At 46.0% G+C, this 26,087-nt stretch overlaps 1 protein-coding gene across 2 annotated transcripts in view; it reads left to right on the top strand.

The window, feature by feature from the left end:
- Window positions 1-527: 527 nt before the first annotated feature.
- Window positions 528-26,087, top strand: part of CTBP2 (C-terminal binding protein 2) — a 46,605-nt gene continuing 21,045 nt past the window's right edge. Inside the window, exon 1 of one of the 2 annotated variants that reach the window (XM_010714859.3) lies at window positions 528-687. In XM_010714859.3, the coding sequence (XP_010713161.1) occupies window positions 630-687 (58 nt within the window). In that variant the 5' untranslated portion in view covers window positions 528-629. Of the gene's footprint in view, window positions 688-14,751; window positions 16,488-26,087 lie in introns of those variants that run through there. The other variant, XM_019617872.2, reaches the window with a different exon arrangement.

The raw sequence follows: 26,087 nt of genomic DNA, 5'->3' as shown, positions 1-26,087 counted from the left end.
GGCATTCTTGCGAATGTCAGGGTGTATGGATTGTGTTATTTCATTGCATTTAAATGTGTGCTCAGTAGAAAGTATGCAGGTCGGGCCACGGTGGCAGCTAGAACGTGCATCAAGGTCTAGTTGGAAAGTCAAGGGCTTTGGTGACTTCTGCTGGGCCAGGCTGTGTGTATGTCTGTGTGTGTAAAAGTACTGGCAGAGCAAAAGCTGCTTTCCCTTTTTTATGTACTCTCTAATAATCATTCAGTATCTGTGAGCCTACAAAATAGCTTAATGGATTTTGTCTGCTAGGAATAGATTTTTAAGGCAGAAATAAAACTCGGAAGGCCAGGCAGCGCTTTGGCAATTCTCTTGTACAATGCTGGGTTTTCTGATCCCAGGGAAGATGAAGGGGCTGCACGCTCGGTTGGCGGTGTAGGATCTGGAGGGACGCAGGGCTGGAAGTGCTAAACCCACAGCCCTGGCTGCAGAAAGCCTGCTGAGTTGGGTGGGTTGGAAATCCTATTTACCAGCTCCTCTCCTCTCGACAGGATCGATACTGGCGGTATGCATGCCGACTCCTGTGAGTTTTCCTGAGTTCCCGGGGGACTGCTTTGCTTTTTGAATCAGAAAGTTGGAAACTACCATCAAGAATGGCACTTGTAGATAAACACAAAGTCAAGCGGCAGCGACTGGACAGAATTTGTGAAGGTAAGAGGATATTCCAGCATTTCTATGAAAGATGACAGACTGTTAAAGTAGAATTACCTCACTTGTCCTTGTTTTACACAGCACTCAGAAACCAGGTCCTAGCCAGGTCCATGGCTAGATCTCCCATCTTCTGGGTTGGCACAAACTACATGGTATTGGTGTTGAAGTATTGGCAAGGGACACACTGGTTCCATTCATTCCTCCCCACAGTCATGTTCACAGACTGTTTAATTACCCACTGTCATGTCCCACACCACTGGCATGAGCCCTGCCCTGCTGCCCTTGGGGAGTTTTGGTAAAGCTCAGTCCTCCATTCCCACACAGCTACCACTCGCCTTAAGGCTTTGGCAAGGCAGAGATTTGGTTCTCTCACAGCTGCTGCTTCGTGGATATGGGAGTTGACCATCGCTCATAACAATGAATATCTTCTGAAAGTGGATGGAAATTCGTAGATAGTTCTTGAAAAATAATGTCATTGAAACTTGATCCTTGTGGTCCCTTCCAACCCAAGCCACTCTGTGATATTTCATACACTTTGTAACAGATTGTTAGAATGGCTTTTGTTTTGTTGGTTGTGATGATAAGACAGATTTGCTGTAAATTGTTCTTTATTGTGTGTTACAGTGGGACAGCTGACTCTTACCTTCTATTTATTCCATTTTCCAGCAGAAGTCTGTAGCTAATCTTTTCCTATTCTAGCTCACGTGAAATAACTTATGATGGAAGTCAAGTGATGGCAAACAACCTCTGACTTTCAGGTGTACACTCTGGTACTTCTCTTACACAAACTGACACTCATGGAAGTTTTATCATCAGTGGCAAAAGCTGAGCAGAGTATTATTTTAGGAAAAATATCATAAGTCATATCTCTTAAAGAGCTCCAGTTTTTATCTGCTCTTAGGATGAACAGCGACCTGCAGGGTAACAAGTTGCTGTATTATTTGAATGCCAACCAAGTGAAACAGGTTTTGCTCTTGGATGAAAGCGCAGAGCTCACATGGGAGCTTACTGCATTTGTTTCAGCAAAGTGTGTGGGGTTTGTGCAGCTTCCAGGGTGGGTAAAATGCTGAGCATTGGGACAAGGTGGCTTTGGGATGGGTATTTGTGTTACGTATTGCTTGCTCCAGCATGCCAGAGCTGTTGCTCTCCACTTGTCATGAGTTGTTTAGCTTTAGATCAGGGTGAGCGTCGTGCCCTCCTGTACACACACAGCCCCATGAGCAGCCTGAGTATTGCCCAGAAAGCAGCAGCATCGATAGGGAGCTGAATGCTAAGCTCAGAGAACAGCTGACAGGAACAGAAAATCAGCTCTTCGTTTAATCATGTCATACATAAAGCTGGAGAAGCAACCCTGTCTCTTCGTTTCATTAACCCATCCCAAATGGGATTCGAATGTGAGCAGCACTGTGTCCCTGGGCAGGATATGAAGCCCTGTAGATTTTGGAGAGGTGAAAGCAAAGCAGAAAGAGGTGAGGAGCCGGGAAGGGGTATCCAAAGTGTGCTGCAGCTTGTAGTTGCATATTTCTCCTTTTGAATGTCATAAACACTCAGGTGTAGTACAGTATCTCATCTTCAAAATTTACTTTGAACTCGACTTAAAAGAGTTGTGTCAGCTGAGCCTGGATGTTCAAAAGCTGCCTTCCTGGTTTGATGTTTACTATCAGATCGAGTTGCTGAGTGTACAAGAAATTCAAAAGGATTGTACGACAAACCTGCTAACAGAGCTTTAGATGTGATTGAAGTTTAGATTATTTTCCTCTGATATATGAACTTTCTTCTTCTTTCTTGGTCAGAAGATATTCTTTCTTAATCTGTAAACATGCAGAAGACATAACTATTTAAAGTGTACTTTGTCATTTGCCAGCTGTGTTGTGATTTGATTTTAGGGGTGGGATTCATGTTGTAAGACACTTGTATTTATAAGCAACAGATCATGACTGTGTGCTGTAAGCAGCATTGTAAAAGCTACCTTGAAAAATGCAGAGAGATGGGATTTCACAAAATACCAGGCTTATAGGACTGTGATAGTTCATACTGAACATCTCTGATGGCTATTTTTTATTATAATCACCTACTTGGATTATAGCATAGGAGAGCACAGAGGAGTGGATGTTCCAGCTGCTGAAAACACACCTTGAAATAACAAGCTTTTCTCTTGGTGTTGTCTTGAAAGGTACACAGAGCACATGGTGAAATACAACGAGAAGTCAGGCGGCTGTTGAAGGGTTCCTGTTGGGTGGCTGGACTTGGTGGTCTGATGGGTCTTTTCCCAACCTGAATAATTCTACAAGTCTTTGTTCAGTGGAAGCATTCGTGCAGCTTTTCTCTTTAAACAAACGGATGGAATGCAGAACTGTGTTGAACTGATGGGAAGATAACTGGTAGTACACAGGGGATTTCTGTGCTTGTTAGCAGGTTGGTATGCTGTCCCATCCCTTTTACAGCATGCACAGGAAGGGATGTCAATCAGTGCAGCAGGGTGATGGCACCTCTGGAGCTGAACCATCCTTGTGCTCCCCCTGCATGCTGTAAGCTCTGTCCAAGGAGTACTACTTAAAGCCCCATGTCTGTGCTGTGCTGCACAAACTGCTGCTGAGCAGTGGTTCTTAATAGGAGGCTGCTGGAAACATAACAGGCACACGTTGAGGGAAATAGCTTACAAACTGCCACGGTACTAAAAGAGTGTTTTAAGAAGCTGCAGCATTTCTGTGTCTCTGTTAAACGTGTATCTGGCGTGAAAAAGTAATCCAGGCTGTACAAAGGGTGGTGGTATCTTTGAAGATGCCTTTATGTGCAGGTTTATGAGTCTTCCAGGAAGTTAGGGAGTTTGGTTTCATTGCATTACACAGTGCCTCCATGATTTTTGTGTGTACAATTAGGAGGTCTTTATATGACAGAGCTCCTTTTCCTGCTAAGCTCTATCCAAGGGGTGAGCTCTGCACCAGGTAACCAGCTTTGCTCCCTAGAAAACTACAAGTGGGATAATGGTGCATACTTAAGAGGATAAATAAATATTAGGGCAAAACAGCCTGCAATAATGCCATTTGGAGCAACCTGCTAAGAATTAAAGGGGTTTGTGGTGCCTGTCAGAACGAAGCAAAGCCTCAGCTTACCCACTTCTTTCTGGTTGTGCCAGAGAGTTTGGGTGCTGATGCTGTAATTGGATCCATGCGGGTGGAAAGATGGATCCAGTCAGGGCTGGGGTTTCGGAAAATAATGTGCGGAGTGGTTTACAGAGTTCCTGTTTGTGGCATCGTGGCTGATTACGTAGCGAGCCCAAATATGCCTTAGAGGTGGTGCTGCTGGTGCTGTGTCTAGTTAGACTTGTCCAGCACCTCTTATTTCAATTCTCTTCCCATTCGCTTGTAATTTTGATACTTTTTTACATTTGTTTCAGCTGAATTTTTCCATTTCATCATGAGTTTTTTCCTCAGGGTGAATTTAAAAAAAGAAGTTCCAGCAAAAACTGTTGAGCCGCCTCTAAGCAGGAGATGGTGAGGAATGTTGGATTTGCTGTGCTAGAAACAAAGCAGAGCTCCCGGCGTGCAGTGTGGAAGCCACAGTGCCCTCCTGCTCTGCTTGGGAAAAAAGGAGTCTAAATTGTGCAGCAGGGTGGCTGTGGTGGCAGGAGCGTGCCCGCTGTTGTTCCCAAATTTGGGGCTATTTCTTGGCCTTTGAATGCAGTGAAGCTCGCACGCATCCCTGTTGGACACTGGTGGACACTTGGGCATGCTGTCATCAGGGGGACTCCTCTGCGTCCCTTTAGAGATGCATGGTGCTTTGCGTACCTAGCAGGGACATGGCAGTAGTGGTGGCACAGCCAAGATGCTGATGACAGTATCTTATCTCTGTGTAAAGCTCAGGTTTCCCAACCCCACTGAATTTCTCTCCAGTGATGCCCAGTGCTGCCTCTGCTCCGTAGCATCGCAGCCATGCTGCTCTGCTGTCTGCAGCTCCAGAGCCGTGAAATTTTAATGCTTGGCTTTATAGGTTAAAGTTTGCACTGACGTTTATGAGTCAGTTAAGCTTTCAACACACACACACCCAGAAAGTGGCAGCCCTGAGGTGAACAAGAAGCAAAGAGGAAAAATAATGGCAAGGCCAAGTGAGCCCAGACGTTTCCTGATGGAGTTCTCACTTTGGGATTTGTCGTTATCTAATGGGGAATCATGTCCTTACACATCACTGTGTGCCACCAGAGCTGTCGGCGCCGGGTACAACAGCACAACCACTGAAGTGCCACACAAGCTCTCTGTGGCTTTTGTTTGCTCTTAGGGCCTTTGGTGTGTTCTGTGCCTGATAAATGCCAACTCAGAAACATCGTACTTCCAGTGCTCAGTGCAAGGGTCTCTTGGCTTTTGGAGCTACTATTGGCTTCTGTTCCCCAGGTGTTTGCCTTCCAGCCCTATAGTTTTGGGATGGGATGGAGCACTCTCTCCTTTCTCATGTTTCCCCACCAAATTTGTGGCTGTTCAAAGGAAGAGAAACAGGAGAGCTTAAGAATCATGCAAAATCAAGACAGACTGGGCAACACTTTGTTCCTGGCTGGGTCAGTGGCTCGTTATTTCTTTGGCTGCAGTGGTGGTGCTGGTTCTGGGTTTTGACCCAGGCCTCATTAAGGAGGGTTTCTGTGGATGACACCTGGTGGTTAAACAAAGCACCCAGATCTGGAAAGGAGCTGCCATGAGGGTGGGAGCTCCTCCGTGAAACGCAGGAGGGAATTTGGGGAAGGAAGGGATGGTTTTGTCATCAACGAATTTATCTTGGCTGTGGCTACATGGGGCTGGTTAAGTCGTTTCGAGGTGGGCAGGAATTCCACATTTCTGCCTGTGATGGAAGTCAGTGCAAACCAGTAATATTTGAATAAATGCACAATGTAATGCCAGGTATGCTGGTAAATAAAGTCCTGGATCTTTGTCAGGGGTGCTTTTTACTTGCTCTTTATTTCAGTTTCTCATCCTTAAAAGTGGGCTTAATATTCCTGCTTGTGATGCCATTAAAAAAAAAACAAAACAAGCCCTTTGACAGAAGTGCCCCAGAAGAATTGTCATGGTTCTGGGCTTTTCAGCAGTAGTTGGACTGTGTGTCCTGGAGATTCTGGCTCAGACACCAATAACAACAAAAAACAGGTTCTCATTCAGAAAGTGCAATCCATTGGGGCTGAAAAAATAGAGGAGCTTGAGGAGCTTTGCCTGTGGAAACACAGTTTGTAAAACATAATTGAAAACCACCAGGTAGTCAAAATAAAAGTTGTACAAGGGAGCTGATTTCTGGCAGTCTCTTGTTTCCCCCCTTAGCGTTTGTTTTTTTTTGCATGGTACTGTGTAAGAAATAGCCAGTTATTAGGCACTGTGATACATGTAATGCCATAAAATTGAATTGTTTCAGTGCTTGGCATCCCTGTTCCAGAACGCTGCCTGTCTGCAGGTCTGGACAGTGACTGGGCAGCATTGGAAAGCTGCTTGCTCCTTTGGATAATGTAACTGTGACCAAAATGAGGATGTTTGATATTTGGGTGGAGGAATTTTCTTCCATTCTTGGAAATTTGAATGCCAAGTAGCATCTGATAATACTTATTTTTACAGCTTAGAAATAGAATCCCATTATCTCAGGAAATTCTTATCACCACTAGTCATTTGACGAGAAACAATGAGTTAAAGATGATATCAAACATGGAAGAAACTGCTTGTCCTGAGTAAAACTGACTTATTTAGAACAAATACAGACCTTTATTTTTGTCTGGTGGGTTTGGCTTTCTTTGTTCTGTAATTATAAAACACAGTACCAGGATTTCCCCCCCATATAAAGCTTTTTATGTATTTTTTTTTGAGTTTCCACCTCAAAGCACATAAACCATCAGGCTTGTAAGGAAGGCTTGCTTGCCACATTTTGCCTAGAGAAAACATTTGTCAGATGCTCTGCCATTGCACCCTGTCTTGATTTGATTTCTCTGAAGTTCTGTTTGGCTGCTATCTCCTCACCAAGAGTCCATATGAAGTCCATCAGCCTTTAAGGAGGTTCCAGAAATGACTTTAAATTCAGACAAAAGTTAGGCTGCGACTCGTTCTACCAATTCAGGCGTTGGGAAGTGTGTCGTTCAGCATTGTTCTTAGCTACCCTTTTGTTAATATTAGTATTTGTTAAAATTCTACGATTTTTTTTCTAATTAAACAATCCTATGGGTGAAGAGAATTCTAGCAACCGCAGTGGATTCACAGGCGTTATACAAACTTCTTCCATGATTTTCAACCCTTTTGCTGGGCTGCTCTATACGTGAGTGGGCATTTTCTGCTTTGTGGCAGGGCTCCAGCCTATCTCCTATTTCCCAGTGGGCTGTTGTCCTTACAGCAGTGAGGCGTGGGCTGCTCGAGTAGTTTTCCAGCTTGGTGTAGATTTTTTCTCTATGCGTTCACTGGTGTGCAGTCTATCTCCAGTGACACGCCACAGGGGGATACGCACGACAAGATGTAGGACTTGAGCCAGATATGAAGCCAGCCTGACAAAATCCCCCGGGCAACCAGTAGAGAGTAAGACACATTTAGATAAGGTTACAGGAAGAAAAAAATCATGAATTTGGTATGCAACCTCTTTGTAATAGATATGTGACTCAAGCTACTGCAAGATGCGACTTTCCTGTGACTTGAGTGCTATATAGGTAGGGAAAAATAGTTCTGTTGTGTTGTCTTTGCATGTAAGCCCACATTTACAACAATTTAATATGCATCTAACTCTTAAGCCCACCTTGTATTTTCCCATTTTCTCCAGCCGTAAGACAAGGGTCTATGTAACAAGCTTTCCAACTTCATGCCATCAATTAAGAAACAATTACAGCTGATGACTTCAATACCTTCGGCTTAATTTTCATCCTTACCCCATTTCCCATTTAAATTAACTGGTTTATGGATTAACACGTTGTCACTGTATCTGGCTTTCTTCTCTTACTCTAAATCCTCCTCCTCATTTGAAGATTACTCGGAGAAATGACAATACCTCTGGACTATGCGAGGAGATGTGGAGCAGAGGTGTTGCGTGAGCAGCAGCCGTGGGGCTGCCCTATTGCTGCATTTGGGAGTGCTGCCAAAGCCACCTCCAGCTGGCTACTTACCTTTCAGATATGTGATGGGAAAGGATCAGTCCTCAAGGACGGATGAGAATGGGATGGATTTTCCTCCCAAACACCAGGAAAAACTCATGTCTGTCTCCCAAGGATTGACGATGTCTGGATCCAGACCAAATTTTTAGCTTTGATACTGACTCTACAGACTATTTACCAATAAATATTTTGACAGGAGTGGGACATCTGGCTACATAGTAAAATAAAGCTGCAGAGAAATGCATTACATAACTTTTCTTTTATATTTTTTGTTATCTACAAACAGATGTAGTGGATCTCTGCCAAAACAGTGAAGGTTTTCATTATCTGTGTTATATTTGAGAGCTTTCTGCAGAGTGCAAGTTTTCTAGAGTTGGTTGTGCATTTTTGCTTTGCCTTAAGCTTTAAATGGCATTGATCTTAATGACACTTTCATGTAGCCCCCTAGCTTAACTCTGTAAACTTGTGTCTTTTTTTTTTTTAGGTTGTCTTTTACACTCTCTACTGCCACCTAGCACCTCAAAACTTACTAATAAATAGCTTTGGTTCACAAAATAGTGGATATTTTTGGGAGAAAATAGTGTCACTGCCTGCTGACGTTAACAGCTTTTGGAATGAATCAGCCAGTCAGCCAAAGCAGAGGGAGTGGGGCTGTCAGCTTCAGCCTTGGGGTCATCCCTGCTGTCCCCATGGAGAGCTGGGCAGTGCAGTAAGACGTGCCTGCAGTGATGGTCCCTCCACAGTGGAATCTTTCATTATTGCAGTGTCATAATAAAATAAGTTGATCTTTAAAAAAAATAAAATAAAATTGTTTTTATGCATATAAATGCATATATATATATACACATATATAATTGTGTTGAGTCTGCAGGGAAGGTACATGTTTCAAGCTCTTGGCATCATCAGGGAAAGTAAAGCAGGGAAGCAGTCTGCACTCCAGCCTGTTTATCTCCTCAGGACCGTGTTACAACCTAGTAATTAATTATTTTTTATGCAAAGCCCAGACATGCATGGCAGAGTTCAGAATTACAATATATATTCATTTAACAATGGATTTCTCTGCTGCTTTCTGGGACAGATATAATTCCTATGCTTTTCATTACACGTGCTATTTAAATCTTGATCCCAAATTCTTATTACAAATGATGAATTTTGACCTGGAGGTCTAATACCTAGATTTGGAGACAAGGTGCTTGATGTGATTTCCAGAGGATTATTTTGAAGAGCGTTCCTAGATTAGATCTTCACAAATTGTTGAGCCTTGTCTGCTGGCTTTTCGACTGCTGTTCAGCATCCAGATTGATTTTTGGTTTGTAGTCCTTGGCAGGGTGCAGTTGCATGGTATAGGGATACAGCTGATGTATTTATTATCCCTTTGTTGAACCAGGGATGTCGCAATACTTTTTATGCTAACTTGTACTGGTCTCTCCCAATACTTGAAGGCAAAATTGTTTCCCATTGAAGATTCAAGAGCCTGTAGGGTTCATTCTGACAGCTCAAAGTATGTTTTGCAGATGGACTTCTTGTTTTGAACGCGAATGGCTTTTGGAAGCTCCATAGCTTCTCACATTTGTTAGTCACAACACACTTTTCAAGCCCTGTGGTAAATCAACCAAGCTTTGCAGAGAGCTGGGCAGCACGGGGTGATGAATTCCCATCCCTGGAGGTGTTCAAGGCCAGGTTGGATGGGGCCCTGGGAAGCCTGGTCTAGTATGAAATGTGGAGGTTGGTGGCCCTGCCTGTGACAGGAGGGTTGATGATCCTTGAGGTCCCTTCCAACCTGGGCCATTCTTTGATTCTGTGTGTCCCTTGAGATGCTGGTACCCTCATCCTGCCATACATGCGGGGTAATGGGAGGTAGGTGCATCCCTCACATCAAAGTTGTTGGCACATAGATGGTGCGATGCAAGACGTGGTGCTGGCTGGAAATAGCAGAGGTGACTGTAGTTTCCTTATGTGAAATTCTTGTTGTTCTCGTGATACTAACTGGTGGGAGCTGCCCGTTTCTGGAAGCTGACCCCAGTTCCAAATCCCAGTTGGGCACAGCGTGAGCACATCACTGGGCTCATCATGCACATGAGCCAGCAGTTACTTCCACCCATCCCTGGCTGGGTTACACGCGGACGTCAGCTTTTGTTTCATGCTCTCAAGTCATCAAAATGCAGAGTTACAGGAGGCAATGACTGCTTAATAATCAGCTGATCTTCAGTGCGTTCTGTTGTAACGCACTGAGTTGGTGTTTGAGGGGGTTTTGTTGAACTTACAAAGCATCCACGCTTTTGGTTTGGAAATTGGTAAAAAGCATGTGGCATGGCTTCAAGAGCTGAGTGCTTTCAGATGCTGTTCTGTTCCTTTGATTATCGAAAATGATTCCTGCACAATCCTGCTAATTTTCTCTTTGTACGCCTCTAATTTCGGGAGGCCATTAGAAAGTCCATCTATGCTGAGTGCTTATTGCCGCTGCGAGAGATTTCTGCAGAGCCAAATTTTAGCAAATGCAGTCATTTCCGAGGATTTGGAACATTTTCTTCCTGCATTTCTTCCCCCAGTTTTTTCTTTGAGGTTTGTCCATGTGTGTACATCACTTGGAGCTCACACTGCTCCTTTTCCTCTCCGTCACATCTGCTGTTCGGCACCGTGTAGCTCAGCTCCAGCCCAGTTCTGCTTCCCAGTGCCCTGCGAGCTGCACACAAGGAGCAGACACCCCAAAAGGCTCCTGAGACTGGGGCCATTGGGCACCATCACACCTGGTCCTTCAAGTGCAGGCGCTGAGGGCAGAGCTGCTTATCCCCCCATCAGCTTTCTGGTGCTTTGTACCTTGTCACCTGAAGCGTATTACAAACACAGATTAATCTTAACACCATCTGAGTGTGATAGGGCTGTGTTATTATATCCCTCTTGATGGAAGGGAAACCTGCGACTAAGAAATTAAGCAATTTGCTTGCTGACAGTGGCAGAGCAAAGCATAAAGCCTGGGTTTTCTGATACCTGCTCTGTCCATTAACAGGAGATGTAGTTATTCTCTGGAGGATTCCTCACTACCACAGGTAGGGTTTCTTTGCCTCAGAGGGGGAAATAGCCTTTCCAATACTGATTTACCTTAGTTTTAGCCACCAGTCCGGCAAATTGACACCTGGCAAATGTTGTTTCAGTTCCATATTCTGCCACAAGAAAATAATTTGGGAGAAAACATCGACACTTTATTATGTTTTTTAAAAAAGATCACGTTTCCAGCGGAAACAACGTTTAAACTTGTACTTGAAAAGTATTTTAACATAATAAAAAGCAAGATGAAGAGAAAGTGTACTGTTTTGTTACCCAGGGTAATTTTTCCAGCAGCTTGCTCTCAGAATTCAAAATGAAATGTTTTATATCATTGTGAATTACATTTCACATCCATTCTCCCTCGAGTCAGCACTGCAGACACCAAAAGATGTTGTTTACAAATTTGTGTTGCAGATTTAGCATCCTGATTTCTTTCCATGGTTTTTACATGTGTAACAGGCTTTCTCCTCACTGGAAGAAAGCTGAGCTCTTTACCACTGTGGAAGAGGTTTGTTCCAGACCCACTGGGAAAGATTTGCAGAAGCAGATCTCATTCCGTCCATTTTGACCATGGTGTTTGAGTGGTGGGCCCACCTTTCTTCTCATTTGTTTTTTTTTCAGAGGAGACTTCTGTAGTTGGTAGCATGATGTACTATGTATTATACCAGCACTAAATTGAAACCCAGTGTACAGAGCCACAACTGTGCATTTTTCACGTGATCAGAAATACCAGAGCATTTAATCTCTTGATCAGCTTTTTTTTTTTCCTTTTGCCTCTGTATGTGTTTTTTTTTTTCCCCCTAAATACCTCTAGAATTAAAAGATAAAGGGAAAATACATTTTTTGTCTGTCCAGCAGTCCTTATCTCCCTTCATGGCAGGAGTGCTGGTGCCCACACCCTCCTCTTCTCTGTGAGGTGCAGCTGGGATCAGTTGGGTTGCATTGGGTTGGATTGCATTGGGTTGGGTTGGGCTCTTATGCCCCCATACCCTCTCCTGGCAATTGCCACCTGGTTCTGAGCTCAGAAATAGCTACAGAGCACTGGTATTTGTGCAGAGAGCTGTTGCAAAAGGAAGGAAAATAAAAGAACCTTACTATCCATCTGTAAATATTTCATTCCAGTCATTTCATATGCATTTCTTGACTCAGAGCAAGCGTAACATCCTACTGTAAGGACATCTACTGCAGGCCCACAGCCCCTGATCCTGCAGACCTTTACCCATGCTTAGCAGGAATCGGTGATTTGATCCATGGAGGACTGTGTGCATACAGTAAGTCATCCATTATGTCAGAATGCTCCCGGCATTGGTCCAAAGTTGAAGTTTCCTTGCTTGTGTTGGGCAAGCATGGTCTGAGCACGTCCTGCTGCCCCAGGTCTTGCACCTGGGGGGACTGATGCAGTGGTACTTGGGGTGTGTGAGCTGCTTCTGGGGCTGAGGGGATCTTGGAGATGGGTCTTTGGCTCCTGCTGAACCCACATAGGTGCCACTTTCCCTGATCTGTTGGGTTGGATGAAGTTTCTTCATGTGTCCATCATAGAATCATAGAATGGCCTGGGTTGAAAAGGACCATAGTGACCATCTAGTTTCAACCTCCTGCTCTGTGCAGGATTGCCAACCACCAGACCGGGCTGCCCCAGGGCAGCGACCCAAGGGCTTATTGAAGCCTTTGGTTTTTTCAGAGGCAGTAAATGCTCAGAGCTCCCTTCTGACTTCCCTTGTTCAAGATCAACACATAGAGAATTTAATTTCTCTGTGACATGTTTTTTTCCCGTTGCCAACTAGGGCTTAGCGTGGTGGCTAAGTTCATTACCAATTTCTTTGAAAACAATGATGGAAGATGCCCTTGATCTATAGACGAGTATTTTATTATTCTTGCATATACATTTTTAGGACTTTTCTTCTGTGGCTTCAGAGCAAACAAATGGAACAGATCTCTCCATATCCAGTGGGGAATACATTTTATTCTTTACCAAAATGTTGTTGTAATAAAATGTTTTTGTTTGTTAGAATGTTCTCTGTTTTATTTGTAAGCCACAAATGAGTCTTCCCATTTTGATTCTCACAAAAGAAGAAATTTTCCAATGTGCCTTAAGTTCGTTAGTTAATTCAATATGATACCAATCAGATACTCTCTGTGAATTGCATAAATAATCTTTTGGGGCCCATGTTTTGCATGTCTGTGTAATATCCAACATAATTTTAAAGGCTGTGGTTCTTGGGGACAGAACTGGAGGAGAGAATGTTTGAAGAGGATTTGTAATATTTACTGCAATAAAGAAATTTAGGGATTACTCAAAGATCCTGTCAGTATTTGGGTCAGAAATGTAGCCCAGAGGCATTAGTATGATAGGCAAGTAGAAGCATTAGACTGTATTAGTGATTTAGCTATCATAATAGCACAAAAGTCTATCATGTGATGGCTAGTGCACCAAACATTTATTGTGGATTTGCAGTGAAAACACAGAAGCTGTCTTGCAAACAGACCGAAGGTGGCTGTTCCCCCTTTGCTGAGTCCGTCCTGGAAGGCACGTGTTTGAGGTGAAGAAATTTGTTATTGCTGCAGAGAGGAACAAAATTGTTTCCTTCTAAGTGTTTTAATTAGAAAAGGAAAATGTTGCTTCACTCAGTGGTTCAGTACATAAGTACTGGATGACCTGTTCTTCTAGGAAAAGGAATATGAGAGCAGAAGCAGCATACGATAAGTTAGAAATGTGTTTTGGGGAGCCATTTGAATAGCTTCTCTGAAAATGGTAACTGTATATGGAAATTTTTATTATGCTTCCAAATAACAATTTTCTGTGGTGTGATTCCATATGAATCCTTTTGCGTACTCTAACTGTAAAAAACAAAAACAAAACTTAAGCCATATGAATACCACGAGATTCTGATGTCTCTGAGTATTTTTCTATCTCATAAACATGTTGGGTGTTCTGTTTTTTTTTCCGAAGGAAACAGGAGATAATAGGCAGAGGTCTCTTACTCCTTTTTTTGTTTGATAGGGCTGGGGTTTAGATCCTTTGATCTTCCCCTCCTTGCCCGTGACCTCTGGTAGGGTCTTAAAATTATACATTCCAGATTACACCTCCACAATTTTCTGTCCTGCGATGATGAAAGGATTTGCGTATTATGATAATAATGTAAAGAATCCTCTTGGTGCCTCCTAATTTGAAACTACAACAACAAAAAACGTAATTTCCAAAGCAAATTACAATATCCATAAAGTGTTAAACAGATACCTAACTAATTTCTAATCGCTCCTCTATTCCTGCAGTGGTCTTTTTATAGGCCTGCCTGCTTGCTCCCATTTCATTTGTCCTTAGCTGTGTGCAGTGGATTAGCATTTCATCAGGGCGGATTAAGATTGAGCTGACATTGGAGCTTTCCTTTTTATTTTTGTACGTGTGCGTGGGGCCGTGCGGATGCACGTTCTGTTATCTCATGGCTCATTCTCCGCAGGCGCCGGTGTGGATGGGAGTGGTGAATTTACGAGGAAGGAGACAACTGAAGCAGATGAAAAATGTGTCAAAAGCAACATGACAAAAAAAAAGTTACCCTATGGGGAGAAATTGCATTGAGATTGCTGGCTGGGTTGGTGCAGGAGATTTCATCGGGCTAAAATGATGTCACATGGAGGAAAGGCTTTAGCGGTTTTATTTAGCCCCTAATCCCTGCGCTGCTCGGCCAGTTGTCCATGTGAGCGCACTGTCCCGAGCACAGAGGATAAAGCATCGGAGCTGAGTGCAGCGGCCCTCTTCTGCGGCCGTGCTGCACAGGAAGGTCCTTCCCCCACCGCCGCGCAGCCAGGCCGGGTTACATGCTTCGCCTCCTAAAGTTTCGAAGAATTAATAATTCAGGCGACACTTGGGAAGATAAAGCCGCTGGTAGGCTTGTGAAGGGAGGGCTCGGGCCGGGCATGGTCTGCTGCTGATGCTGGCTGGGGAAGCGGTGAGAAGGAAGGTGCCTGCACTTCTCCGTCCCAGTGGGAGCAAGCAGTGCGGTTGTGATGCCCATCCCCAGCAAGCACCCCAACATCGGCCGCTCGCAGAGCTGGGATGCCGCCGGTTGGTACGAGGGCGCCTGGGAGGGTGAGAATGCTTTCGAGTACCAGAGGCCGCCGGGCCGGAGGAGCTCCCTGACCTATGGCGGTGAGGGCGGCTGGTATGAGCCGCCGGGCCTCCGTGCCAACGATATCATCTTGCAGGGCGGTGCGGAGCTGAAGCAAGAGGCGTACCCCTACCAGGATGCTGCCTTCGCCCCGGGGCCCCTCAGGAAGGGCTCTGTCCCTGACTTCACCTACTGTGACCGGCAGGCAGTCATGGCGGGACGGGGCACCCAGGATTACTACAGCGACCCGTCCTTGGCCGCTAGGTCACCCAAGGACCCTCGTTGCTACCAGGCAGTGAGCCGGCCGCCGGCAGGCTACGGGGCTCCAGGCAGCCGGCTGTCCTGGGACCAGGCTCCGGGCCGCCCGCCTGCACCCCCAGAGGCCGCCCGCCTCTACAGGGACCCCAAAATGGCCATGGATGGGCAGCGACTGCGCAACAGGGACGTCTCGCCAGCACGGTACAGCACGGAGCCCCCTGGCCTGCGATACGGAGCAGAGCCACCGAACTTCCCTGGCCGTCCAGCCTATGGTGATGGGGCTGAGCGGCCTGCCGAGGTGGCGGGCAGCAGACAGGCTGTCCCAACATGCTTAGTGGTGGATCCCGCTGGTGGCTATGGGCCGGGTCGGGAGGGCGCCAGCACCAAGGGCCCCTACGACAGCTATGAGACGATGGCGGTGGCACCGACCCACCCGCCGGTGCCTACGGCCTTCCCCGGGCAGGAGGGGAAGAGGAGCTTCGACCCTGAATTTGTGGCATTGCTGCGTGCTGAGGGTGTCTCGGAGAGCACCTTCGCCGCTCTGCTGCAGCAGGGCTTCGACTCGCCCAACCTGCTGGCCATGATGGAGGAGAACGACATCAAGTCGGTGGCTCCCAACCTGGGACAGGCACGTGTGCTGTCACGCATCGCCCACAACTACAAGGCCGAAATGCAGCTGCAGCGGCAGGAGCGGAGGAGCGGATCGCTGCGCCCCAGGACTCGCTCCAACAGCTTCAGCCACCGCAGCGAGCTACCGGGCGACTACGGGCTGAGCGTGGGCTCAGGACCGGCCGCTGATGGCCTCGCCGCCCCACAGCCTCCATTGCAGCCACCCTCCCCGAGGGCCGGGGAGATGCACCGGCGGCCATCCAGCGCCCCGACCCAGCACCTACTGGAGACCACCTACCCCACCGGCACTCCGCAGGGACCGCAATTCCTCTCCAATTCTGGATACAACACTCCCCTGCCTTGCAACATGCACCCACGGCCGACGTCCACCTATTCCGCTCCTTCTGGCACACCCATGACCACGGCCAACCCGCATGCCAGCCCCAAAACGGCGTACCCGACCACCTACACTGTGCCCATGGAGCTGATGAAGAGAGAGCGGACGGCGGCATCGCCAGCCCCCAGCCCACATGGCAGCCCGCAGCTCCTCCGCCGGCCGGGTGCACCCGGGGACAGCAGCCTGGCCCCAGCCGGCCCCGCATTCCCTGCACAGCTCTCCCCGTATCCGAAGCTCAGCAGGCGCACGGGGCCTCCTGTCATTGTCTCCACGATGGCATCGCCCGAACCAAGTAATCTCCTAAGGATCTTTGTCTGTGTGGTAGTTTAGAGTCATTCTGTTGTTGTTTGTGTGTATTCCTACGAAATGTGAGGCAGGCGAAGTCGGGTTTTGTGCCAAAATATTAGGTGTCTTTCCTATTTAGAAAAGGGCTTTTTTATAAGGCTACACACAGCTAGAGATGCTGGTTCTGCCTGTGTGGTTAAATTCTAAATATTTTATTTGCTCAGCCAACTTCAGCTAACAGTGAGCAGCATGTCAGGTAACGCGGCCGTGGGTAAGCTTTCCATCCTGTTGTTTGTGGAGAATGGGAGATCAGATACGGCGCTCGCTGAGCAATTAGGACCACGGGGTTTGCTGCAGATCGACTTTTTACCGCTGTTATCAGGCATAAATGTGTTCATCAAGGAAACGGTTAGCATTGTTTTGACTGAATTCATCAGATAGCTGATGGCATTACTCAGGATTCGACTTACCTTTGGCCATTACCTAAGTCTTTTCTTATTATTAATTTGCTGTTTTATCAGGCATATAAAATAACCTCCCTGATTTCCTTCTGCAGGTGCCTATAAGGGAAGTGATATAGCTGTTAAAGTAATAGGGCTGTGCTTAAAACTAAAAGCTTGTCGTTAAGCTCTAAAACAATAAAAATGAATGGTGGCTCCTCTTCTCCCTTCCCTTTCCAGGAGCTGAGATACACAGCTGGGTGGTTTGGGCAGGCTTAGAAGATAGTAGCCCCAAAAATATGTCAGCAAGTAAGGGGAAAATCAGAAAATGTGTTCATCTGTGGCTTGACTTGTTTGAAAAATGTACAGAAAAAGCCTTGAAATGTTTTTTTCCTGGTAGTAAGTCTGTGGGCAGGGGATTTTCTCTCTGCATAGTTTATCTGAACTGCCATACAAACAAGTCTCAAACAATGTACCCTGGAAGCACACGCACACAAAGCCTTAATAAAAGTCTACCATTTATAGGCGTGGAAACAGTGCCAAACCGATGATGGCATTCCACAGGAATCTAAATAAAGAAGGATTTTCTGAGTGGAAGTGATAAAGTTGTCAAAACGCAGCCGGTTGGCGCAGCCCTTGCCCTAGCTTACTGTAATTACACGGCTCGAGAGGGGATGCCCTTTCTTTCATGCTCATGCATCCTTTGTGCAGCTGGCGTAAGGTATTGATTTATAGCAATACTTAAATATTAGGCAACGTGCTTTGTGTTGACACAGATCAGAGGCAAAAGTGGTACATCCAGGCAGTGCTTTTAAATCACCAATTTCCCAGAGCCCAAAAGAAGGACGGAGTGGCACGATGCAGGGAGCACAGGCATGTTAGCGTGTTTGCAGCGCGATCGATGGGAGGGACCACAGTGACACACGCATCGGAGCAGCCTCCTTTGGAACCGGCACCATCCCCTCCTGCCATTTGTCTCCTATGTAATCCACAAACCTTACTCTCTAAAAATCTCTATGTTATCCATTTTCTTTAAAAGAATTACCAGCGCACAGCAAGAGGAAGCCAGCAGCGTTTCAGCGCTGCTGAGCTCTTTCTCACCACTCAAACCTCTTTTTTTCCCCCCTACAACCAACTCATTTGCATGAGGATGACATTTGTTGCTCCAGTAATTTCATCTGATAATGGCCAGCTTGCAAAGCGGATCTGAAAACATATTCCTTAATTATATGTTGCTAAGCAACCAGAGGGTTTGGACATAATCACAGAAAGATTATCTTCTCATTGAAGTCCCTGAAAGGTTTAGCTGAAGTAGGACCTGTAAAATTGTCTTCATTTTTATTTATCTCCCCCTTTTTATTTTCCAAATAGCCGGAGAGGTTTTCTTCCCGTTAAACTGTATTTTAGAAGTAGAAGCCATGGTAAGACCCGCTGCAGAGGGAAGGCTGTGGCTGAGGAATGGAAGGCGTGGCGGTTCTGCATCCTCGAGTGGTGTTGAGGAATTACTGTTCCAGGAACACCATTGCTAAGGAGCGTTCGCGCTTGCAGGCGAGGTGATAAACGAGCTTTACGAGTACTTTAGCGTGTTTGTACAACATCGGGTGGATGACAGAAACTTGACTAAACCCAGGAACATCGTATTTACCAGCAGGAGGAGAGGGGACGCATATCTGGGAGCCACGAGCTCTCTCCTGGCTGTAGCTTTTGCTGGGGATCCGTGAGTCACGAGGTGAAAGCAGGTTCAGTGTTCAACTCCGTCTCTAAATGGCTGCACATATTTTCTGTCGGTGGAGGTTAATGTCAGCTTGGTCAGCAGAGAGTTGTAAAATGTCTGCTGTAGTCCACGGATGTGTTGAGGGTTGGTAAATGAACAGAGGTTTAAAACAGATCATTTTGTTGTTTTTTTGTTTTTTTTTAAAAAAAGAGTCTTGTTGGGCTGTGCATAGCAGTCTTTTAAACTGAGTGTGTTTCCAAGTACCCGACTGGTGGTTTTGTGCCAAGCTTTGATCCTCTGCGTTGCGTCCTTTGGTATGAGCATTGGGATCAACTGCCACAGGTTTTGGGGTTTGATAAAGTATTCAGGAGAAGTTAGATGGATTGTCCTTCCTAGGCATGGCAATCCCTGCTCCAAGCCACAGCAGTGACAAGCAGAGAAAGAGCCTGCAACGTGTATGGAAGGTGTTGCACAAAAGGAGAAGCGAGGCCACTTGGCATCCAACCCAAGTAAGAGCTGGTTAAAACCCAGACCTTCTCCTACGCAGGGAAAGCCAGGCTGAGGATGGCTGCCTTCCCTGGGCAAGTAATGCTCTCCAGTGTGAAAGGGACTCATCTTTTGGTTTATCAGCTTAGAGCCCGGCTCGAAATGCCTTTCCCTGTGATGAGTTTAGCTCTGCTGATACTGTTTAACACCTGATGGTGATTCTTTTTATTGGCATTTTCCACCCTGTGACAGACAGAAATGGTGTTACCATATATTGATTGCAGGCTGAGAGGGCATAGTCAGGGGCAAGAGCCTTGACGGTTGTTCAAGGATGGTTGAAAGAGCTGAATTTGCTCATTCTTTTAAGAGTAATGTGTTGAAATTGTAATCGCTTTTTACGGGCAGAGAGAGTGTAGCAGTGATATTTCATGCACAATATAAATTTCATGAGCATTTGTTGATGTTGGTTGGTTCTCTGCCCAATGTACCGTATAGCGAACAGAAATCAACTGCAGGTTTTCTTCACTACATTTTCTGTACAGATTGTACCGTGTAATCACAATGTATACATGTAAAGCAGCTCAATTAACAATCCAGACTGAAGGAGCACCACAGCAAGCTCCATGCACTGAATAAATCTGATTTAATTTGCACATTGACCTGACAGACCATAGCAAGTCCTTGGAGCCATTCCCAAGAAGTGTGTTCCTCCAGGTGAAGTATGTCTGCACGGCATGCACTGGCAAAACCATGGGCTAATTATTTTAACTGGGATTGTAACTTCCATGCAAAAACATTTGATTGAAATCAGCAGATGTGTCTTGCTAGCATCCACTGTCCTGGTGGTCATGTTATCATTTGTGGTGTGATATGGGTACAGGATGGGAATAACCTGCACCGAGTTTGGGTGGAAGGCTCACAAAGACCTGGTTTAGCATCATTTGTATGTGCAAGCTCTCACCAACCTCACTGTGGTAGATGCAGATGTGTGTCATGTGTGGGACTTCAGATTGGTGTTATAAGGGCTGCTCTCATTAATGGAGTGCATAGCTGGAGCACAGAGCATGCAGGAGAGGGGCTGCAATCTGACTTGATAAAACACTGACTATCGTGGCCAACATGAACACAGGATTCACTGATTGCAGAGAATACACTTCTAAAATACTTTTTAAAAGTTGAAGTGTGCTTTTTACAATGGCTTTATCAAAAGCAATATAAAGTGTCAAACTCATTCCAGGTACAATTCATTGACTTTAGTGCCACGGCAATAAAAATGAGTTTGGCCTGTCAGAGGAGAACGTGTTGTCGATGCACAAGTGTTGTCATCTTCAATTTACACTTTCCTCTTACCCTGTAGATCTCTATCATTGTTAGGACTTCCCTATATCCACAGCATCCTCTGGCTATATTTGCTGACAATTTTTTTTAGCCTTCTCGTAAGTCGTTTCCATAGCTACAAACTTAGTGTTCATAGAGGGGAAAAAATGCTAAAGGTTTCTGATCATTATTATATTACACATTTTTATATTTCTTCTTGTCTCTCGCATAGCACTGCACTGCAGAGCACCTTAATGAAAATGCTGCACCACCGAATTGTCTGTTATTTTGAGAAGTGGAGTGGGTGCTGAGGTGAATCCTTAAAAAGCTGAAGAGCGGAATCATTAAGCCTCTGATTTAGAATAAATGCTGCAGATACAGGACATACATTAGTAATGTTTATATAGAGCACCTTGCAGATGAGCCTTTGACTTTTGCACGTAAATAAAACTTGACATTAACAGCATTCCACCCGCTTTTGGTAAAGAAAACTAATTTAAAAACTCTTCTGCCTTCTATTTTAAGGCTTTGTTACAGATGAAACGTTGATGTTTTTATTCACACACTCTTTTCTGATGCAGTGGTGCTCTCACCTCCCCAGTGAAGCCGGGGCAGTGGAGCTGGGCAGCCAAGCTGTGCCCACTTCGTCAGGAGCAGCAGCTGGCTCTGTGGCAGGACCCTCGCCCCATGCACCGGAGCAGCTTGGTTCAGTACAACAGCAGGTTTGGGAGCATGCAGGGGCCTCGCCTTCTGCACTCGCAATCCAATTAGCTGCTGCAGAGCAGATGGAGCGGATTAGTGCCTGGCTTGCCTTCCTCCGCCCTCTCCCCCAGTGTGAAGGGTGTCGAGGCCAGCAATCAGCTTACGTGTGAGTCCCGTGGCACATGGAGATGTGGCTCCCGTCCTGCCTGCCTGGGGTCACCCTGTGCCCAGTGGGCTGGGTCCAGGTCTCAGCTGGGAAAGTCTTGACCTAACCTCAGAGGTTGAGAGGCCAGTGGCAAATAGAAAAGCAGAGACAGCCAAGGAGGGGCTGGGAGAAGGGGCAGATAGGCCAAGGCTTTGAACTACAAGAAGGGAGATTCAGGTTGGATTTCAGAAGGAAATTTTTTACTCGGAGGATGATGGGGCTCTGGCACAGGAAGCTGTGGCATCTCTGGGCATCCCCAGATGTTGGCAGCACCAGGCTGGATGGGCCCTGGGCAGCCTGAGCTGGTAGGTGGCAACCAGCACACAGCAGGGGTTGAACTGGATGGGCTTTAAGGTTCCTTCCAACCCAAACCCTTCTGTGATTCTGTGAAACCAGTAGGGCTTGAATGGTTGGAGCTGATGAGGATCTGTAGCAGAAACACTAAGTCACAGCCTGAAGCAGTGATGGAGCACCTTGGGAAGGCAGGGCCAACCCAGGGGAGTTCAGGTGCATGCATTGCAGCTGAGTAACCAGAAAGACTGGAGCCAGGATCCACCCCTTCCCAGACTTCATTTAAGGGTTAGCAGTGGAGATGAGAGTATCTCCTGGGAGATCCCTGCCTATCTGAGTCCTTTGAAAGGTTAGCAGCTTTTTTTCCCCCTCCCCCCTCTTCATTTCTCTCTCTGCAGCTGTTGTATTTATTGTATTCAAAAATATAATCTGTGCATTAGTCATTATCCTTTTGGATCAGCACTTCTGCGCAGTTAGAAGTGTTTTGCCAGGAGTGATTTGGTTTGGTTTTCAAGCAGTTCGTTGTTTTCTAGGCTATTATATGGACGTGGCAAGTAAATAAACAGAAGGGACTTTGCTTAGACAGCAAACACAGTAAGAAGTAGTAAGTTAAGATATACTTTCAACCAGAAAGAAGTCAGAAAGAAGAATATCAAAAGAGGTCCCATTGAAACATTTGGGATATGTGCTCTTGCCTGTTAAGACGGTACCATGGGTGCAGGGCCAGGGAGTGCAACACCCTGATGATGCACACTTGATACCTTTGCAGGTCTTCTTAACCCCAACACGTGTCCTGACACTTGTTCTAACACTGCAAATCCCTGCACAGTTTCTAGCTGCCTCCTACACACTCCTCTGCTGACCGTAGTGATTATCATCAATCTTTTCTTATGGTGGCTCTTGTTGGAGTCTCTCACCATTAGCCACGAAGTGAAAAAAGAACAGGGATGGAAATGTCACACGCAATCAGCTGTAATGTTCCCTGCCTTCCTCTGATTGCTTTATGATAAAGTTTAAAATGAATATTCAGAAAGTACAGTAGTTCATGCAAGTGCATGTATTTTGCTTTGACGATGAAAGAAGTCTTGATTAGTGTGTATTATGAAAGATAAAAGGAAGTATTCAGCGTGGACAGTAGAGAGCTTATCTGCATCTAGACTGTCCCATTGGGACAATGAGGTAATTGGGAAAACCCAACCATGGCTTTCATTGTCCCACTTATCCACCTCTCACTCGTTCTGTCATTGGATTTTTGGTCACGTTGGGTGGACCTGAGTGAGAGTGGAAGTTGTCAGCTTAAGCACTGCAAGATTTGGTTTAAGGATCTTAAGTTCCATCTCTTACTACTTTTAGACGGCTATGGGTGGATCCTGGCTCCAGTCTTTCTGGTTACTCAGCTGCAATGCATGCACCTGAACTCCCCTGGGTTGGCCCTGCCTTCCCAAGGTGCTCCATCACTGCTTCAGGCTGTGACTTAGTGTTTCTGCTACAGGACTGATTTGCAGTGTTAGAACAAGTGTCAGGACACGTGTTGGGGTTAAGAAGACCTGCAAAGGTATCAAGTGTGCATCATCAGGGTGTTGCACTCCCTGGCCCTGCACCCATGGTACCGTCTTAACAGTTTGGGCTGAGAGGTCCCAACTGTGGATTGCTGCACTATCATTAGTGGATCACTGTGATGCTGAGCAGCCTGTTGTGCTCTGTCAGCTCGTCTTTATCCATCAAGAAGTTTTCTATACTTGATGTTCTTCCTTACAGCCATGAAGCTCATGCACTAACAGCCCCACGTGTGCTGCGTTTTACTTCCTTAAATCCAGGTTTCTGGTTTTGAAGCTTGCATGAGAAGAGCCAAAGAAATGAATATTTCTAATTTTTGAGAATTCCTTTCTGGAAAAGCAGTTTCCAGAAGAGAGCAGTGAGTGAAGCTGTACTTCCAGCTGAATAAATGGCGGTTTTGCCATTCATTGCAGCAGAAGAAAGATTTTTACCCTCTCCTGTAGAAGCAATCAGCTCCACATAACTTACTTTTATTGCATTTCTTAAAATTAGATCTACAAAACCAATGGTTTCTTTAAGCAAGAGGAGCTGTAAATTTCATGCATTGAATGCCTGTGCATTATTAAAAATAATAGGTTATATTTGTCAAATGGATAATGAGTAGCTTTCTTTCTCTGTTTTTCAGTATTTTAATGAGTACAGGAAATGTTTGCTATTTATTTGCTTTCAGGTTTTACCAAGGAGCTCTGGAGATAATTGTCAAATTTCCAAATGCGTATCAATATTTCATGAAGTGCTGTTTTTCCTCTGTACATTAAGGAGTTGGGCTATTAGCACTAGAACTGTTCCTGCCATGCCGCAGCCCCATGTCCTGCCACATCCCCCCCTTGGCCCCACGCCTGGGCTGTGCAGGTCAGGGTGTGCCTTACACAGATACTGGATCCATCCAGGTCATGCTATGGAAAAAAAAAATTCCACCTTTCTTACCAGCAACCAATTAAATGCTCTTGAATTATTAAAGCTCAGATTGCTTTTTAAATATAGTAGTGTCGTGCATGGGTGTTGGCTGTCCACCTTTCAGTTGGTTCCGTGTGGTCAGCTTGACTGGGACACGCGGTGCTGGCTGTGTGTTAGCAGCTATTGTTCTGGTTTGGATGCTTGCCATTGAAAAGTGGTTTGGTTGTGCATACAGTGCAGTGCTTCCTTCTTTGCTTCTGATATTTCGGTTTCACGTGAAATTCCTGTTCTTGCTATTAGGCTGCTTACTGTGTGTCTGGTTTACTCCCCCTAAAACTCAGGTGTGTCAGACTCTGCTCCTATTAATGAATGATAAGCCTGTTGATCTCATTGCCATGCTCTCGAGAAAGAAAACATAACTCAGAAAGTGAAAATGATTCATAGATATGGGCCCAATGTGTGCTGCTCTGAAGAATGCTGTACAAAAATAATTGATAAACTATTGTGGCTTTTTAACTGTTACCAATGGCTGGGTTGCCATACCTGCTTCACTAGTCATAGCGGAGAGGTGGCTGTGCAAAGAACAAAAATTGGGACTTAAAGTTTATTCAGCTGAGCCCAGGGTGGAACACCAGCATGGAAACTTAAAAGGGTATGGAGAGCTGGGAGGTGGGTGGGAATTGCACCCAGGTCTCCAGGCTGGATATTAGGAAACATTCTTTCTCAGGAAGAGTGGTAATATTGGCACAGCTGCCCAGGGAGTGCTGGGGTCACCATCCCTGGAGGTGTTGCAGAACTGTGGGAATGTGGCACTGAGGGATGTGGGCATGGTAGGGGTAGGTGGGGTTGGGTTTGGAGATCTTAGAGGTCCTTTCCAGCCTTAATGATTATGATTTTATGGCAAAGGGAGATGGGACGTGCTGTAGAGACAGGATGTGGGTTGTGCTGTGACAGCAGCAGATGTGCAAGACCTGTGGGTCAGGAGACCCATAAGGAGCTTGCTTGGCTGCTCCGTGGCAAGAGCAGTGGCTGTTGCCTGGAGAAGGAGGGGTGAGTCCTGGGGAAGGGCGCAGCTGGCTGTTTGATGGAGAGCTTTGAAGAAGATGCTTTGAAGTGGCAAAAGACATCAGAACTGGCATATGAGCCTGGCTATGTTTTAGGTTAATTTTAAGATGAATGACAACATGTTGCTGTCCCTGGAGGTGTTGAAGGAACATGTAGATGTGGCACTTAGTTTAGTGGGCGATGGTGATGGTGGGTGGGTGGTGTCACTGGGTGATCTTAGAAGGCTTTTCCAACTTCAGTGATCCTGTGGTTCTTTTCTGTGCTTCTCTGGGCTACAGTTAACCAGAGCAGGTCAGTTGCAAGGAGCACAGAGATATTTATCAGGGAAGGTGGAGCTCAGGGGTACAGGCATCTGCCCTGTGAACTAAAAGGCATCATGCTTTTTAGGATGTGCAGCTGTGAATGAGTTAAATCCAGAGATCTGTTGGACTATCTTGCTTTTTCTCTCTTGGCAGTCATTCCATGACTGTAGATGAGCTTTGTCCTGGTGATTTCAAAGGGAAGTCCCCTCCTCTCCTGGTGCAGGGTGAGTTGGTGTCCTTAGGCGCAGTGGTGCTGGGCAGAGCCAGCCCAACCATTTGGGTCCACGCCTGCATATGTATGGTGTGCGGGCAGCTGAGCAGGGCAGGATCAGCGGGGAGGAGGCCTGAGCTCTGGCAGGTGAGCGGATCAGCAGAGCCACGTGGGAGGCAGATCTCACAGAAGGATAGGAGGGACAACATGGGCTCTGCAAGGCTCGGCGCTTGGGAGGTTGTTGCACAGCTCTGTGTTGCAAAACCAGTTACAGTTTGGGAAGAGCGCTTCAGAGAGAGCCAGAGGGACACTCCACAGCTCTCCCTGGGGACAGACAGCAAGCAGCTTTTGCTGCAGGAAGGAAGAGGTGTTTGGTGCCAGTAAGGAAAAGCGCTGCTGTAACTCCTTCTGAAAAGCCTC

The sequence above is a fragment of the Meleagris gallopavo genome, chromosome 8, assembly GCF_000146605.3.
Source record: "Meleagris gallopavo isolate NT-WF06-2002-E0010 breed Aviagen turkey brand Nicholas breeding stock chromosome 8, Turkey_5.1, whole genome shotgun sequence".
NCBI lineage: Eukaryota > Metazoa > Chordata > Aves > Galliformes > Phasianidae > Meleagris > Meleagris gallopavo.
Note: the sequence above shows the minus strand (reverse complement) of the source record. Positions and strands in the feature narration are given on the sequence as shown.